The sequence below is a fragment of the Aotus nancymaae genome, unplaced genomic scaffold, assembly GCF_030222135.1.
Source record: "Aotus nancymaae isolate 86718 unplaced genomic scaffold, 86718_ANA_hifiasm-v0.15.2.pri h1tg000025l, whole genome shotgun sequence".
In the NCBI taxonomy this organism is placed as follows: domain Eukaryota; kingdom Metazoa; phylum Chordata; class Mammalia; order Primates; family Aotidae; genus Aotus; species Aotus nancymaae.
The window spans coordinates 26675266-26693201 of NW_026988438.1; the positions used below are offsets into that span (position 1 = coordinate 26675266).

At 40.1% G+C, this 17936-nt stretch overlaps 1 protein-coding gene across 1 annotated transcript in view; it reads right to left on the reverse strand.

Moving 5' to 3' along the window:
• Positions 1-3399: 3399 nt before the first annotated feature.
• The window catches only part of BMPER (BMP binding endothelial regulator), a 236716-nt gene continuing 222179 nt past the window's right edge, over positions 3400-17936 (reverse strand). Inside the window, exons 14-15 of the mRNA XM_012461299.3 lie at positions 14211-14341; positions 3400-4804 (exon numbers count right to left, since the gene is read on the reverse strand). Of these exons, the coding sequence (XP_012316722.1) occupies positions 4623-4804; positions 14211-14341 (313 nt within the window). The 3' untranslated portion in view covers positions 3400-4622. The remainder of the gene's footprint in view (positions 4805-14210; positions 14342-17936) is intronic.

The window sequence follows — 17936 nt, forward strand, 5'->3', positions numbered from 1 at the left end:
CACACACACGTCTTTGCATAGGTAAAGGCTACTTAGTCCTCCACCAAGATTCATCTCAGTAGTCACTTTCTCTGGCACCCCGGACACTCTCCCAAACAGAAAATCTCAAATGGGGCTTCTTGAGGTGGTGTGGTCTTCTGGTTCACCACAAGCCATTCATCCTGCACCGTGATTGTCTGAGAAAGGACCGTGTCTTAAACCTAATGTTCAGAATGTCTGTTGAATTAAAGCAAATATAGCTTAACAGAGAACATTTTGATTGACAATAGAAATTCCTGTAGATATATTTGTCAGTGCTCCTTCTGTGGGGAACTGGCACCGTTACCACCATCCAGTTACTCAAGCCAGAGACTGGCCTATCCACCATCCAATCTGTCACAAACTTCTCCCCACTTTACTTCCTACTTTGTAGTCTTGGGGCTTCTCATCTCTCACCTGAACTATCTCGGGGACTCCCACCTGGTCTTTGGACTAGAAATCCACCTTTATTGCACTCTCACTGATCTCACTGAAACAAAGGCCTGGCTGGTCACATCTCTCTATTGCTTAACACCACCCATAGCTGAAGCAGGCCTTCCCATCTGGCCCCTTAGCCCACCAGGGAGCCATGTGGAGAATGTGTGATGGGGATGTTGGCACCTCCTCCACTCTCAAGGCAGTTGGACAGGACCTAGGACTTCCCCAGATGTGACATCTAGCTGCAAGCAGCTCTGTCTATTTACCCCAGTACCTAGACAGATGCAACCTAGTCATGTGACATGACTAGAAGCCAAGACCCCAGCCTCCTAGCACCCCACTCCCATTTCCCAGCCACATCTCACGCGCACAAGCTTCACCCTTGCCCTTCAGCCTGCAGCTTTTATGGTGCAGCCCCAGGTATGCAGCTGCTTGCTACCAGGAGATTTGCTCTTCCACTGCCTGAAACACCTTCCTACTTTTCAAGATTCTCTAAATATAAATTTCCCATCTTTTTCCACCACATTGACCTTTTCCAAGCTAGCTTGCTCAAATTAATCTGAAAGGAAACCACAATAAAAACAGATCTGATGCATGTTCATGTCATTCAACTGATTTAAATAAACCCAGTGTAGCAACATGACTCTAAAGCCAGAAAGAACCCCTTAAAGAAATGAATATCCAGGTTCTTAACTCAGCGTCAGAATAATCATCAGCATTTGCTCCTTTTCCCTGCTGATTCCTTCTGGCCCACTTGAAACTTGTCATTTTTCAGAATTAAAATCTCAAGTTTTGCAAAGGCTTGTACTCCAGGATGTAGAATCAGAGATTATTTTTGCTTGCTCCTGAGAGTTATGTTTGGAGGAGATCGCTAATTAAAATATCTTGGCGCCTGTCCCTGAAGGCAGTCTCCTCCTCCCACTCCAAGAGCTTTCCAGCTCATGTCCTTGTTACTTGTCAGATCCAGATGAATATGAGTGACAAAGAGTGGCAAAGTGAAGAGAAATGCAACCAGGCTTAAACTGAACAAACCCAGAAACAGCTGTTGCAACCATGAGACGCAGCATTTATCAGGTGTTATTGATTCAAGAAAAATTTATTGACTACCTACCAGGTTACTTTTCTTAATTAGGTAATGTATTTATGGGTGTTCGCAACATTATTCTCTATGCCTTTTTGTATGTCTGAAATATTTCATAACAAGGAAGAGTTTTCCAGTTGAAATGGTTTATCCATGTTTCAGTGAAAGCTGGGAGAAGAGTCAGCCTCCTGGGTCTTTCTTGTTCCTATTGAAAGATGTGCTCTTACCAGGACAGTCTGATGGTCAGGAAGTAGTCAATAAGTTAAGATGAGTGAGGCCTCTAACCTGAAGAGTTAGTGATTCTTAGTGTGCCACAGTTTTAACAAATAGTGCTCTTGTCAGTGCCAAAGACTTATTTTTTCTTCACAGCTAAAAACATTTAGGTCAGGACCCTCAAACATTCCTATTTACAGAGGGAGAGAAGAACGAACTTACTTTTACTGAGTACCAACTATGGGCAATTAGAATCATAATTATGCTTGTTCTTCATCAAGGGTGTTTGTTTCTCATCAAATTCAATATTCATAGAACATTTTTATTTCAAGTCATCTCACTCTGCAAGAGTTTTGGGAACCCATTGAAAACATCCCATGTAAATAAAACAGGACTGCTGTCATTGAAGCACTTGGTAAATCCTCATTGTCTCAATCATTAGACTAAGTCATTGCTCAGCTGTAGCCTATGGCCCAAAAAGAGTATGCAGACCAACCATTCAGCTGATTTCCTCACCCTTCCCATCAGACAGATGCCTGTTTGAATTAGTAGACCCAAATAACTCTGTCCTCTTTCTTCTTCAATTAGAAATGAGAAAAGTGTACAGAGGTTAAGCTAATCCCTAAAGGAATGCCACACAAACTTGTAATCAAGTCACCTCCAAAATGATGGAACTGGCCTATGCAGAAAAGCTTTCATCATTCACCCACCCTGGCTGCCATGATTAAGTGTTGAGAAAGAGGCCAGTTAGCCTTATGGGAAGAGTTACAGCTTGGATGAATCATGAGCTGTAAATAACCATCCACATTTCCGCCTTCTGCATCATTTCCCTTATGCCGCCCTCTTTCACAAAGGAGAAACTACGGTGAAGTGAAAAGGGATTTAAAGCTAATCTTAAGGAATCTGTTTGTTTTACAGAAGGTAGCAACCACCAGGAGACATCAACTGAATTTCCCTACCCCTCTTGTCAAGGCAGAGCAGGGAATCAATGAGATTATAAGTAGGAAAGTGTCTGCAAGCCTTTAGTGCCTCCCAATACTGCCAAGGTCTCCTAGCCTGTTAGTGGCAGGGGTCTAGTTCTCCTGATTCTCAACCCTGCTAACTATATACTACATGGCCTCTTTGTTACAGATAAGCAAAAGTGAGACCCTCAAATGCTTAAATAATGTGGACAAAGTCAGAAACCACACTTAGATCTCAAGGCACCTAAGTCAAAGTCTACTTTCCAAGGGCAGCACTGAAACAATGACACGACTACCTCAGGCTGCAGATACTAGGGTGATTAAGATCCAAACACAACAATTAAATAAAAAAAAAAAAAGGCCCAGTGCCCCAGCCAGTCACTATTACGCCCTGTACTTTATTCAGTTTACTCAAACAACTCAGGATTTTCCAGCAAAACAGAAAAAAATCCAAGTTAATACTTTAGCTGTCATGAATGTGAAAGAAACATAAATGTCTTTGACAAGCATTGGCAACATGCTGGGTTGTTGAAAATGTGAGTTTGCTTTTGTCTATTAATAATAGTCTTTATATATACTGTTGTAAGATACAAAAATTATAACTAAATAAAGCTGTTAAAATTTGATGAATCTGAAGTTGAAAAACTTATTCATAAAGTACAACACAGGACATCTTGAGAGAGAAAATACAGTGTTTTACATCTGAAGCCCTTTATTGACTACAATGCAGAACATTTTATTTTATGACACAGTGGGTTTTGTTACTGTTGACATTTTCACCAATTTAACTGAAGACAAAAGTCAAGACAATCAAATGGTAACTCGTAGACTATCAGTAAATGAGAGCAAGTATAGAGATTTTTCTTTGGACTGATATTAAATCAATTGGTCAATAAAGGCTTTTCCACTGTCAAATAATTATGACATATTAACAGTCGCCAAATAACATTGGATGGGACTCCTCCGGAAATAACTAAAGCCTTTCATTTTATATATGGAATAGTCACAAAATGTAGATGGCTTACATCAACTCATTAGATTTGCCCATCTTAGATTGCTCTGAGATTCAGAGAAATCAAAATTTCATCATATGTTATGCAACAGTTTCTTCAAATACCTTCTCATGCTCAATAAAATTAACATGTCATCCAGGCACCCTTTAATCTCAACACATGACATATAAATGGTCACATCCATCATACACACATAGATGATTAGAAGACTCAAGAAATATGCAAGGATGGCAAGAAATCACTTGATTCTTTGGTTATGCCCTAGTGACAAATATATATTTCTTGGCAACCAACCAACCAATTTTGGAAATAGTATTAACCCACGACCTAATACATTCTAACAGCCTAGCCCTCATTTTTCATGCACCATTAGGGCCAGTCAGCAATCTCCTGCCATCTTTCCCAGGCATACATTCCTTTCTTTGGAAACCTGAAATGCCCCAGATAAATGTGCCCTTCTCCAGAGAAACACATTTCCCACTCAATTACAAATCCTGACTGAAAGCTAAAATTAATACAGGCAGGCAATTGAGGGTTCTTAGAAAACTTCCTTAAAAATGACAAATGCATGTGATGTTAACACTATCCAATGTATCTGCATGCCACCAAATTAAATTAAAAACACCCGGTGTATTTATACAACACGTTCAATGGCTTACAGATTAGAATCCTAGAAACAATACATGTCTTATAGCAAAAAATATACATATAATAATCCCCCTATAGTTTATATAAATGATGAAATGTTTTTGAATATATCTATATATATATACACATATATATTCTGTGTGTGTGTGTTTACAGAATTAGGCACACAAATACCTCAGTCCTTCATTGGCTCTTCCGCTTCAGTGTCAAAGTCACCAGGTTTCAAAGTCTTAAGGATTGAAACAAAGGTCACCGCTGGGGACAAAGGACTGGCTTGATGCACCTTCCCTTGTGAAGGACCAAGTTTGCTGGACAGTGGCAACCAGCAATGCATGGCTTGTTGCAAGGACCAATTTCATTCCAGTTGTCACAGGTCTTGATACATCCTGGGCCACAGGTATCGTACACAGCACCATGCTTACACTGCGTGGCTGAAAAAGAGAAGGAGACAAAGCCATGACATAGAGAAAGGCCCCATTAATTAACCCTCAACCAGATGCCATTCCTGTGGGCTCATGTCACGGCATAGACCTTTCCATAGCACAGGCTCAGATTTGCATTTTAACAAGAGAATTACGAACACCCAACATTCCTCACACACTCTGGGAATCACCTACATCTATAAAAACAAACATAGCTAGATCTGAATAAGAATTTATCTTATTCTTAGATAAGATAAACTATAAATGTGTAAGGCTACAGGAAAATCTTTAAGGCTATTTATTGTACAGATAACTAAATAGTATAAAACATCTGCTGCAAATAGTCCTTTCAAGCTATTGGGCTGTGATGAATAGGAATATTTTGTGCAACTACATTGATATCCAAATATACGAAATTACACACAAAGAAAAGACCTACCAGGGATAGTGGAAATGTGTGACATATTTTAATCAATGTGGTTGTGTGTTAAATCAATAAATTTAAGGCATGTTGGGGCAAGATTGGGGTAAGCAAAATACAGAAAAGTCAGATGTGTGACTGCAGGGAGGACAGTGGCTGGCTAGGTCAGATGACATTACCATGTCACAGCCAATTTACTATCTTCATTGACTTAGAGGCAAAGTGATTTTGACAAAATTCTGAGAGATCCTGAAAATTCATGACTAGACTTGCCAGAAAAACATAATGCAAACATGCTGGAAGTTTTGTGACACACAGACTTTTCCATCTGAGTTATATCTAGTGACAGTCTAAGGGGCCACCGCTCTTTTCTCAAGAATAGGAATGTTGACACAAGTAGCAATTTAGAGCAGGAACCCTCCAAGAACACCAATAATAATTCAATCTTTATTTAAAGTTGCTTTGAACAAAAGTAACAACAATGGAAGACATTCTCAGCTTAAACACCTCTATTGTTTATGCTGTTTGCAGAATAATACCTGGTGAGGAATCACGTAATTGTAAAATTTAAAGGTAGAACTGGTTTGCCAGCAAATGGGCCTCACTTTGAGTCTTTCAAGTTATGCATTTAGAGTTGCCACAAAATGTTGGTGTTTGGTCATATTTAACTAACAGGAAGTTAACAAGCACCATAAAATAAATCCTATGAAGGCTTCTCAAATATCGATTACACTGGTTAAAAACAAATGAGAGAGCACAATCTATCCAAACAGTAATCAATGACCTCTCATCACCTGTACTTACTATTCAAAAACCGAGTTGTATAAAACATAACATTTAAATAAAACCGACTTTAAACTACTTGACTCTAGAATGAACATTTTCTGTATAGACTCATATTAAGCACTGCCATATTATTTATTTATCCCTGCTTCAACTGTTAACGAAACCACTGACTCTTAGTAAACACCTGCTCTGAACAAAGCCCCTATACAAGATGCTTTGGGGATAGAGGTAAATGACATGGCTGCTGTCTGATACACCAGCACAGGGATGTTAGTAGCAGCTAATTACTAGTCAATTATATTGAAACACCCCATGTAACCTATGCCTTACTGATTCCTATGCCTGGCTCACTCTCAGCTTTCTGAGGTGCCTTTTCAACGGTAACTTCCTATTCAAAATAGCATTTCCCATATTCCCTACCTCTTTCTCTATTTATATCTTCTTTACACATACCACTACCTGACATTGTATCATATTTACTCTGTCTTCCAACACCACAGTGTAAGATCCCCAAGGGTGGAGATTTTGTCTGGTCCCTCACTACATCACCAGCACACACATTTTCTGGCACTCGGTGAGCATTAGATATGGAAGCCAGCAATAAATATTTGCTCAATAAAGCTGTTATGAAACATACATAACCACAACAGAGAGGGGATTGGAACTTTCCATCTGCACCTCAGGATCTGTCCTTTACCCCTCTTTACCCTGTTCTGTGATCTGTGCCCTTGCTCTTTTCTACAGATGACATCAGTGGGCTCCCTTGTGAATGGTGGACTCCAGTGCCTTGATCTGGTGCCATTATCTAACTCGATGAATGTCACCACCATTCACCCCGTCTTCTACTCTTCTCAACTGAGTTTCCAACCTTTTCAATGGAATTCCCACCTCTTCTGTGTGGATGAGATGGATGTTCCTTGACTACTATGCAGAGCACCTGCTGCTTATCCCATCACTGCATTTACAACATGAGATTGTAGTCACCAGTTTCATCCTCTCATACTCCCCTCTCTCTACACACACACCAACTAAAATATAGGCTACTAGAGGGGAATGCTGCTCTGTTTCTTTACTTTTCTGCAGGTGTCTGATGTTTAATATTTAGTAGATACACAGGGGACCATTGAGAGATTCAGTGGATGGATACATGGATAAGTGAGTAGGTAGATGGACATAACCCTTCCTTAAAGTCTTTCAATTTAGGCTTCTCTGATAATCTTTTGACTTTTCACTGATCCCTTCAAAGTCCTCTTCTTTTCTCTTCTCAGTGACTAACAGAATACCCTATACATTGCATATACATCCAAGCTGAATATCATATTTACACACAGTAATTGTATTCATGTGTCGTTATGCTTTGGTAGACTAATGGTGGTCACAACTAGAAGTTAGAATCACCTGGGAAACTTCCTGACACCCAGACTTCACTCCAGATCAATTGCATTAGAAACCCTGAAGGTGGGATCAGGATATCAGTAAGAAAACAAAACAAAACACTCCCCTTTTCCTTCCGACCCTGCCCCACACTGGTGATTTTAATGAGCAGCTGAGATTGAGATTTTATCCTGCAAACAAACCCTACATTTATGCTTCAGTCACTCAGAGACTTATTCCTTTTTAGCAACTGAGAAGAAAACTATTTCCAAAGTAGAATTAGGTCCCACTATTTCCCATCCTCTTCTACCTCAAGCCCTACTGGAGCACTTCCCCATCCCAGAGCCCTCACCCTCTTTTAGTGTTGGATTTAGGTCATCTGCAGGAGCACTCTAAACTCACCCCTCGCTGCCTTTTCTCATGTGCACCCATCCTGGATTTGCCATTCTTCTTTTCTGCCCCATCTCTTTCAGAACTTGCCCTACTCTGTCCATCTCCTAGCACAGTAATCTTCTCCCTATCTATTTAACAACAACAACAACAACAACAATATTCCCTAATCTATCAGATTTATTTTCTTTTTCCTTTCACCTCCAGACGTTGTGGAAGAGTTTACAGTCTTGTTAGCCTAGTCGTCTGCAATTCATTAATGTTGACAGCTCATCTTCCTCACCCACCCCTTGGCTGAAGCAGTTCCCTCCAAAGTTTTCACTAATGTCCATATCCACTGACATCTTGGCAACTCCCATTTTCCCAAGACCACTCTGCAAAATATTTGGTCTTTGTGTCCATTTTATCTTATGACACGGAACTCTCTTGGTTCTTCTGTTGACTCCTGGAGAAGACTGTCTCTCTTGGGTTTCTTTGCCTACTTCCTAGCACGAAATGTTCACATTACCTCCTGGAATCTCCCCCTGACATTGTTTTCTCTTCTCTCTCTCTCTTCCTTAATTACTACAGTTTTATCTTTTTCTTCCAGTTAGAGACCTCTGAAATCTGTTACCATTAGTTCTGATTCTTTTTCCAGTCTAATCAGTTTTATTATAATGCAGATGTCCCCTCCTTCAAATAGGTTTCTGGATATCCCCCCAAGTTGCCTTCTGTCTACCACCCACAGTACTTTTCATGTTATAGTTATTGGCTTATTTGCTTTAATCCCCCAATTACAGTACAGCTATAGTTCTTAGTCAGAGATACTCATAAGAGTCCCCTGAGGTGCTTTTAAAAAATATTTATTTCTCAGCTCATCCCTAAAGGTTTTTGCTCTGAGTCTGCAGTGGTGTCTGCGTAGCTATTGGTTTTAAAGTTTCTGGGGGTCACTGTGACAAGCACCCGCAGTTGAAGACAGCATATCGCTGAAGCCTGGGATCCTGAGGGCAGGATTCTTATCTTCTGTAACCAAAGGTTCTGACACAGGGACAGGCACGGCGGAGCAGCTCAATGCATGCCTCCTGGATGAGAATTTCATATTAATGACATTCAATCCATCATTCCTTTTTCCAGTATGGATTTCATTTGGGCAGTCTTGAGTTCGTTCTCCATTCTGCTGCTTCCAGAATTCCTCTTTCAACGCACCTTACCCTCTAGAGGCTTTGCTCCCCTTTGAGTCTTGCAAGGATTCCTCGTAGTATAAAAACTTCTCAGTACCATTTCTTCTTTCCCATCACATTTTTTGTGTTTCCCTGACTATCCTCTCTCTATGAACTCTCCCATGTCTTCTCCTCTCTCCGACCTCTCAATTCTGTCTTCCAGTTCTACCTTTCAACTTCTTCTGAGGCATTTTACCTTTCAACTATTAAGGACTGGTATGTCCCTTACAGTCTACAAGTCAAAAGTAGACCGCAGAAAATGAAAACTACTAGAGAAAAAAAGAAAGATCTTTCTCTCTTGTATTATCCTTCATCATCTCCAATTCAATTCAGATTAAATCAATAAACACCCACAGAGTATCTATGTGCCAGGCCTTCTCTTAAGCCTGGAGAATAAAATGTGATTAGTTATCATCTCTGTCCTCCAGTTATAGAAGGTTGGGCTTATAACCAAATAGGTAAAGTTGATGTATAAATAGATTCTTAATAAAATATAAGATGTATCACATCAGACAATGAGAACAAAGTACAGGAGAAGAGTTAAGAGAGAAAGACATTAGCTCAGCACTGACAGTTGGGTAGAGACCAAGGAAACCTTGAGAAAATGGATCCTGTGTATCAAGTGAGCAAACTTGTCAGACAGGCAATGACAGGAAGAGCTTCTCAGATACACAGAACAGCAGAAACAAAGGTGGGGGTGCAGGCAGCAGCAAGGTACTGTGGCTTAATCAGGGAAGGGTGGATACTTGGTTTGGGGGGTTAGAAGCTTGGACCTTGAGGAGGGTGAGCAGTAGGAGACAGAGGCAGAGAAGTAAGCAGGGGTCAGAGACCACAAATGACCCCACGAGCCTTGGCAAACGGAAGCCTTGGAATGTTTTAAGCTGTGGAGTGACATCATCAGATTTGCCTTAAATTCAGCACAACGTTTAGATGATCCTAGAACACTAACACTAACCTGAACCCTCATTTACCTTCTGTGAATTCAGTTGTTTTTTCAAACTCGTAAAAGGCATACTATCATTTCTTAAAACACAGGTGTAATTTGATTTGCACACATGCATTTTAAAAGGATTTATTTGGTTAAACAGTGTAACAACAGCAAAAACAGGGATCTGCCAAAGTGGTTAGAGTTAGAGTGCATTTATTCTCGGGGCATTCAAGCAGCCATAGGTGAAACATAAAAACATTATGTGCCAGCTTTATCAATACATTCAATCAGCATGGCTCTGTGACTTCCGGAACTCAACCCTCTCTACATCCCCCTACAGGGTGCTGAAGGTCACAGTATCTGACTTTATCTCTTGAACTTTTACAGGAGGTATCCAATTAGTCAAGAAAAATCTCAGCGTATACAAGTAGGGCAGAGTTGCTGCAGGGAAGGAGCTAGAACCATCTGGGGTTTGTAGAACCAAATAAAGAAGGAGAAAACTGTTCACAAGCCCAGCAGACCATCCACTATGCCTCAGAAAGACACAAACACCCACGTTTCCAGCACCTTTTCCATGTATAAAATGTATTACTGAATGTGCAGTGACAATTAGTATCAGTAAAAGGCAGGTGGCAGACATTCTGCTAAGGACAACAATGTAAGAGACAGCAGACAAGATCACAACAAATTTAGAGTCAGAAGGTACCAAGTAACAACCACCAGTGATAGGGAACAAACAAACAGAAATTGGAAAGTCACCAAGGTGACTAAGGTTTAGCCACATATTTGGATGAATTAGTTGACACTAATATAAGCATATATATATGCATTCTTTTTTTTCCCACCATGCTCTTGGGTCTTCGTGTTCTCATAATGATTAATAAAATGTGATCAGATATCATCTCTGTCCTTAATCATAATGATTAAGGATGGGGCAACGATGCAAGTTGACCTGGGTTCAACTCCCAGCTTCCTCACTTCCTAGCTCTGTGAATTTCAGCAAATTACTTAACTATTTTAAGTCTCAGCGTCCTTATCAGTAAAATGTGACTAATATAATGTTACCATATAAAGTATTATTGGCATTATTAAGATGAAATATAATATAAAATGCTAGTATAGTCCTTGGGGAAAAGGACATGTTTAAAAAGGGTGAATAGTAATAGAAATGATTATTATTAAACTTTTACATACTTTCACTATAGCTCTTAGCATATTACATTTTATTTAGTAATTCGCATGCTAAATTAGTTCTTCATGCTATAGGTAGTGGAGGCATATTGTGTCTGTAGTCATAACAGTGTTTAAAATCCAGGGTAGACTTTAAAATGTCACTGGTTCATTATGAGTTTCTTGCCTGACTGACTTCTTATATGTTCAACTTCCAAACTTTTTCTCTGGAAGATTTCTGTTCTTTGTCTTATGTGGCCTTAAGTGCTGTCATGAGTCAAAGGACCTGGGAGCTAAAAACAAGTAAAGAGGACCTTATAGTCTTCAATATTCTAGATGAATCTGAACTGAATCTACTGAGAGATGCTACAGATCTCTGTAAATTTATTTCTTCCTGTACCAACTGTCAGTCTCTGGAAGTCCATAAAGTGTGTGTATGCATGTGTGTATGTGTGTGTGTGTGTCTGTGTGTGTGTGTGAGAGAGAGAGTGTGTGTGTCTAAAACATTCCCCTCCCACTGAACTTCATTTGATGGAGTTATACTTCACCCAGATGGCTCCGCTAAGAAGTAAATGGAATCTTTCAGGAGCCATATTCCTTTTCCATTAGAAAAGTAATTTTAGCTCCAGAGACTCAGTTTCTGAAATCAAGATGCTGACTTGAAATGTGTAGTCCTCAGATGCAACGTGTGCACTGAAATGGTGCTAAGTATAGCTCTGGGCCAGGAAGAGAAGGCTCATATATCCTATATCCAACGCGATCCCAACCACAGCACTACCACAGCTAATAAAATTAATAGAATTCTGCTGAGCCCTGCATTATACCAGAATAGATGGCGGCATGAGTGCTTGACTTCATTTATTTATTCATTTTCTGGTAGATTCAAGGAATGGGGGATTCAAAATAAAGGGTGCTAGGAGTCTTCAAGATGGCCAGAAGGACCCAGTTCCTCAAAAACCTTACCCTTGCATATTCTACCCAGCACTGATGCGTCAGGTTACAGGTCGGCCATCTGCCTCACCTTTCAGCAGCCTCAGCCACACTGTAAGTGAATTATTTTTATCGAATCAATACCTCTCTGAGAAGGGCAGCATTGATAGAATAGCTGACTTGCTGTGGAAAGGTGAACTCTGATATAAAGATTGAACTTGGGTTTGCAGAGGAGGGGGCACAGCCAAAACAGAAGGTAGAGGAAGGTGAAAGGGCTTTGGTGCTTTTTGAAAAATACAGACTAGTGACTGAACCAAGGGGCAGCTGAGGAAGCTTCAGCAACCCCCAAATATCCATCATCCTATGTTCCCGAACCCACCCAAGTAAACACACAAACTAACTCAGGAGTTTCAACACTGGCTGCAGGTCAGAATTATTTGGGGAATTTTAACAGGTACACAAGGTCAACTGAAGCAAGAGGTCAGGGCATAGGGCACAGGCTTAGGTTCCCAGTTTATTTTTTAAGCTCCCAGGGTGATTCCAGCCAGGTTATGACTCACAGGTCTCAGTGAATGTGATATCTGTACACTGCAATCACAGCTTCAAGGCAATTCTTCTTGACCCTTCTTTTAACCAGATGACCACTCTTATCTTCAGCCAATGTAGACATTGTGGAGTCAGCAATGGCATGAACGGCCTTCTTTTCTGAGATGTGAGCTAAAGCTACTAGGACTAGGGTAGTATGCTGAAAATCCCAGTCTCTTTATTTCAGGCAAATCCGGCCCTTTAAAGATAAAAATTTGCCAGTCCTTGAACTAAGTGACAACTATTCAGCCATTTCTCCTTCAAATTTTGACTGAGCATCTTCTATGAGTTGGACACTCTTTGAGATGCTTCACCCACATATCACTAATGTTTGTAACTACATACCAGGTATTATTGTAAAATTGCAAATTTCCAAAATCTAGACTCTCTCCCCTCCTCTCCACATGCACAGCCAGCATCTTATTCCAAGCCACCATCAGTTTTTCATCAGGACTATCAAAATAGCCTCCTGCCTAGTACCCTGGTTTCAATCTTGTCCCCTTCCAATCTATTCTCTATCTAGTATCCAGGGTCATCTTTGGAAAGCAGAAAGAGGCTTGCTTAAAGGTTATCAGAGGCTTCCACTTCTCTTGGAATAAAAGCTAGACTCCTTTCAAAGCCCCGCCAAGCCCTGTGTGGTTCAGCTCCTGCTCCTACCCCACCTTCCTCTTGTGCCCCTCTTCCCCTTGCCCACCAGGCTCAAACCACACTGGCTCCTCTCCACTTTGAGAGCATGCTAATAATTTTTCTCCTGCCTTATGCCATCAAACATGTTTCTTCTGCATAGAATGCTTGCCCTCCCTTCACTTCTTCAGGGCTAGGCTGAAATATCACCTGCAGAGAGAAGCCTCCCTCTTCAGCCCATCTGAGCCCTCTCCAATTGTTTTGTATCACTCTGCCCTGTTTGTTTCCTTCCTCATACTTACCATAATTTGCAAATATTTATTGTAGAGTTACGTTTCTGTCTGTTTCTCCCACTAGGCTGCCAGTGCATCAACAACCAGGGCTTCATCTCTTATATTCATAAAAGTACCTACAGTGTCAGCACAATGCCCAGTACCTAGCCATTTTGTAACAAATATTTCTTGGATGAATAAAGGAATCCGTTTTACAGATATCAAATAAGCTAATTAACTTGCCTGAGGCAAAAGAGCTATTAACAAATATTATAGGAATCTCTCAGAAGGAAAAGAAGAAAAACATGCAACTAGGCTTTGTATAACAATCTCTTTTAAAAAAAAAAAAAGTATCATATTTATCCTGAAGACTTTAAATGACTGTAATTGTCCTGAATCTCCTTTGCTTCACACATAACCTAAGCCACAGCTATGACCGTCCATGGGCTAAGTATATCCAGCTGGTAGTTTGAGGTCTAGAGGATTTTGCAACAGTGGAAATCCTGAAATTGCTTAAATATGCTTGTCACAAAGCATTCATCTTAAGTGCTGTCTACCTTGCCCAGTGGGAAGCCCCTGTGTTTTATCAAGTTGCAATCCAGCTGGGCTACCAATGGGATTTTCCTTTGGCAAGGGGGCAAGCGGCCATTCACGTCAGTATCCACAAGTTTCCTCCATTGCAATCTTGGGCATTGCAGTAAACTTCTGATGGGTGGATCCACCAGGACTTTCTTACCTGCACAATTCTGCTGAGGCTCCCAGTGGACTTTGATGCCCTCTCTCTGGCAGGCCCGGGTATATGCCAGGAACGACTCGCAGTAACAGTTTTTATGGACTGGACATTCACACATATCTGTCACACAGGACCTATAGGACCCAATAGAGAGATACAAACATTTTAAAATATCAAACCATAAACACTCTAAATGTAACTTCAGAAAAGGTTGTAGACGGGGAAACCTGATTGGCTTATTAAAATTTGCTATTTTAGTTTAGAAACCTAAATTGGCAAAATTCTGCATGAAACTTAACTACTGGATGCCTCTGAACAATGTGATACTAGATTTCCTTTCTTCTAGAGCAAGATTATCCAATAGAACTTGCTGTAAGGATAGACATGTTCTGTCATCTCCACTGTGCAAAGCCACTGTCCATATTTGGCTACTGAGTGCCTGGAATGTGGCTACCGAAACTGAGGAACCAAGTTTCTAATTTGCTTTAATTTTAATTAACTTAGATGTAAATAGCCCCATGTGCCTAATGGCTACCCCACTGGAATACCATTGCCATCTTGTGATGAACACTGATATAAAACTAATAGATTTTACTGCAATGTTTCCAAAAATGGTGACCAACTTGATGAAAACACAAAATCCCATAGCTTTCTGAAGACAGACAATTAGAATTCACTTCTGTAATATCTTAGAATCTTAGTCCTTTAAGGAACACCGAATCTTTATTCTTTAGAATGTGAAGTGACAAATTCTAAATAAAGCAAACATTTCAGCGCTCTAATTAGACTGCAAGATAAACAGGATTGAATTAAGTCCTCCACAGCTGAAATATGGAAACGATGGACCAGGACATAAATTGAACGGGAATTTGTTTAAATGCAAACTAACAAATTTGTAAACATGTTGACCACAAAGACATAATAATGGCCTCACATTAGTATATAATATTACAGTTTACAAAATGCTTTCACATCCAGCCTGTCACTGAATGGTAAACAAGGCATATTACAGTTTCTTGTTCTATAAATGAACGGCTCATTTTACAAATAAATACATGGGCTCAAAGTCAGCACTTTTAAATGGAAAAGAGCAAATTAAATTATATCTCCCAGCTTTGAAAGTGGTGTCCTTTTTATTATACCATACAACAACTCTTCTCTTCTTCTTTCAGCAAATTTACTGCCTAACAGTTTCAAATTAACACTTATGCAAGAGGCCTCCAAGATTAATAAAACTATCCTTGTATTTTTCATAACCTTGTTCAGCAAACTCCCTTCCTCACAGAAGCTATTTCGAGGCTGAACACAGAAAAAGTAATATCCAAGGGTATAAGTTGCACTTATGATCTTGAAAAGTGATCATGACACTGCGATTGGATGTTAATAATGTCATTTTCCAAAGGTGTGGGACCTGTGTCAAACAGCAAAAACCAGATTCAAGGAGCAATAGATCCACAGGGAACCCTCAAAGTTATTGCAGCCTAACACTCAAGGGCACAGCTTTGGGAAATAGGAACTAACAGGGACAAAAGAACAGATCTAAAGAGCCTCCTTCCACTCCATGGACTAAGAGATTATTTGATGAGTGATACCTAAGACACAATAACCAGGACAGAAAAAGTGATCTTTTTTTCTTTGTAGTAATAACAAAGTTGTGTTTGTTATTTGTTTGTTTTGAGATGGAGTTTTGCTCTTGTTGCCCAGGCTGGTGTGCCATGGTGCAATCTTGGCTTACTGCAACCTCCACCTTCTGAGTTCAAGCAATTCTCTTGCCTTAGCCTCCCAAGTAGCTGGGATTATAGGAATCGGCCACCAGGCCTGGCTAATTTTTAGTATTTTTACTACAGACAGGGTTTCACCATGTTGGCCAGGCTGGTCTTGAATTCCTGACCTCAGATGATCCACCCGCCTCGGCTTCCCAAAGTATGGGATTACAGGAGTGAGCCACTGCACCCGGCTCAAGGTTGTATTTCTTAATACCTTTTTCCACTTTTATCACAGAAATCCTAGGAAATCACCTTCACTAGCAAATGCATTCAGGCACTAAACACACAGTACTGTCTTTACACTGAGTAGAGCCTCTGGAATTCCAAAGAGAAGCCAAATAAAGCTTGTCCTTAAAATGGCATCTAAACATCAATGAATGAATCCCCCTCAATGCCATTTCCCTTTGTTGTTTTAATTTTCATCTCAGAATAACCCACACCCATCGTATTCATGCTCAGACTTCACAGCAACATTTCTGGCTGCCCCAGGTTCTAACCTCTAATGCCATTCCTGCTCCACTGCCCCAGTAGAATTTGTTCCCCACCCTCTCTCCTGGCCCATAGGGGTGGGTCTGTTTCTATATACACAGCTCCCACTGCCAAGACATGGATGGAATGCCACCTCATGGGCCTAGTAAAATGATGGCACATATATGGGAAAAGCCTGGTCTCAGTGTGAGGAAATGTGTCCTCAGATTTGAACAAATGTCTACTGTAATTCTGTAAAATTCCATGGACAATAAACAAATAAAATGTAATTTACTTCGGTAAGGGGATTGTTGGTGAATGTTTTCCTTCTTTTCTCTTGATTTCCACTTGCCTTATGAAGCTATTTACACAACTGAAGATATAGACAGCTAAATCCAACTCACTGAGACTGCTGAGAGAGAATGTTTTAAGCACACATTTAATAATCACAGTGTACATATACTTCCCTTCACCCACAGACAGACCCTTCTGTCTCCACAGACATGATCAATGATATGCCTTCACTGTAAAACTAAGGAAGATTTGAGTTTTTTATATGATTAACCATTCACTCAAGGGGAACAACAATGAGAGAAAAATTTTTGCTCAAGCCAGTACTTTACTTGAAAATGTTTTATATATTTTTTAAAGGCTTGAAATATGTGTTTTGTCACGGAAGTTAAAAATTCAAGTGTTGTTTTTCACTTAGCAAGCTAATGATCTTTCCACAAAATCATAAACAGAGTTTGTGAGAGAATGGAGAAGTAGCCAGCCCCCTGCTCCGCTGGCAAAGGTGTGAAACTACCAGCTCTTACGCAGAGTATTTTTCACGGACTGTCTCCTTCACTCCACGCAGCAATGGGATATGAGGCAGGGATTTCCACGGCTTCATTTAATAGATAGGGAAACTGAAGCTTGAAGAAGTTAACTTACTCAATGTCACATGGTTGATCATAGATCTAGAACTGCAAAACTAGGACTATACCTTGTTTTTTTCTGATCTCAGAACCCATATTCACAATAACTATACATTAGATCTTTCTAGAGAGCAATTCAATTGAGTAATATTGATAAACAGCCCAGAGAAGGTTCTTACTCTCTGATGAAAATTTTACACCTAAGGAAACAGTAATGCACGTGAACGTAGGCTTCAAATCTAGGAATTTTCATCACAGTGCTATTTAAATTGAAAAAGAAAAAGGAAATAACCTGAATTGTCTATAATAAGGGCCCAGTTAAATAAATTCAGATGACTTCTATGATGAAAACACCCTACAGCCATTACAATGATGTTTTGGAAACATATTTTTAAATATGAGAAAATGTTCAGGAAGGATTAATTGGAAAAAAAAAGGATCATAAAACTGTGTTTCAACATCATGTAATCACACAAGGAAAACAAGAATAACTGAGAACAGATATGACCAAATCCAACAGACAGCTCGGGGTGCTGGATTGTGCTTCTCTTTAATTTTCTTACCTGTATTTTCCACAG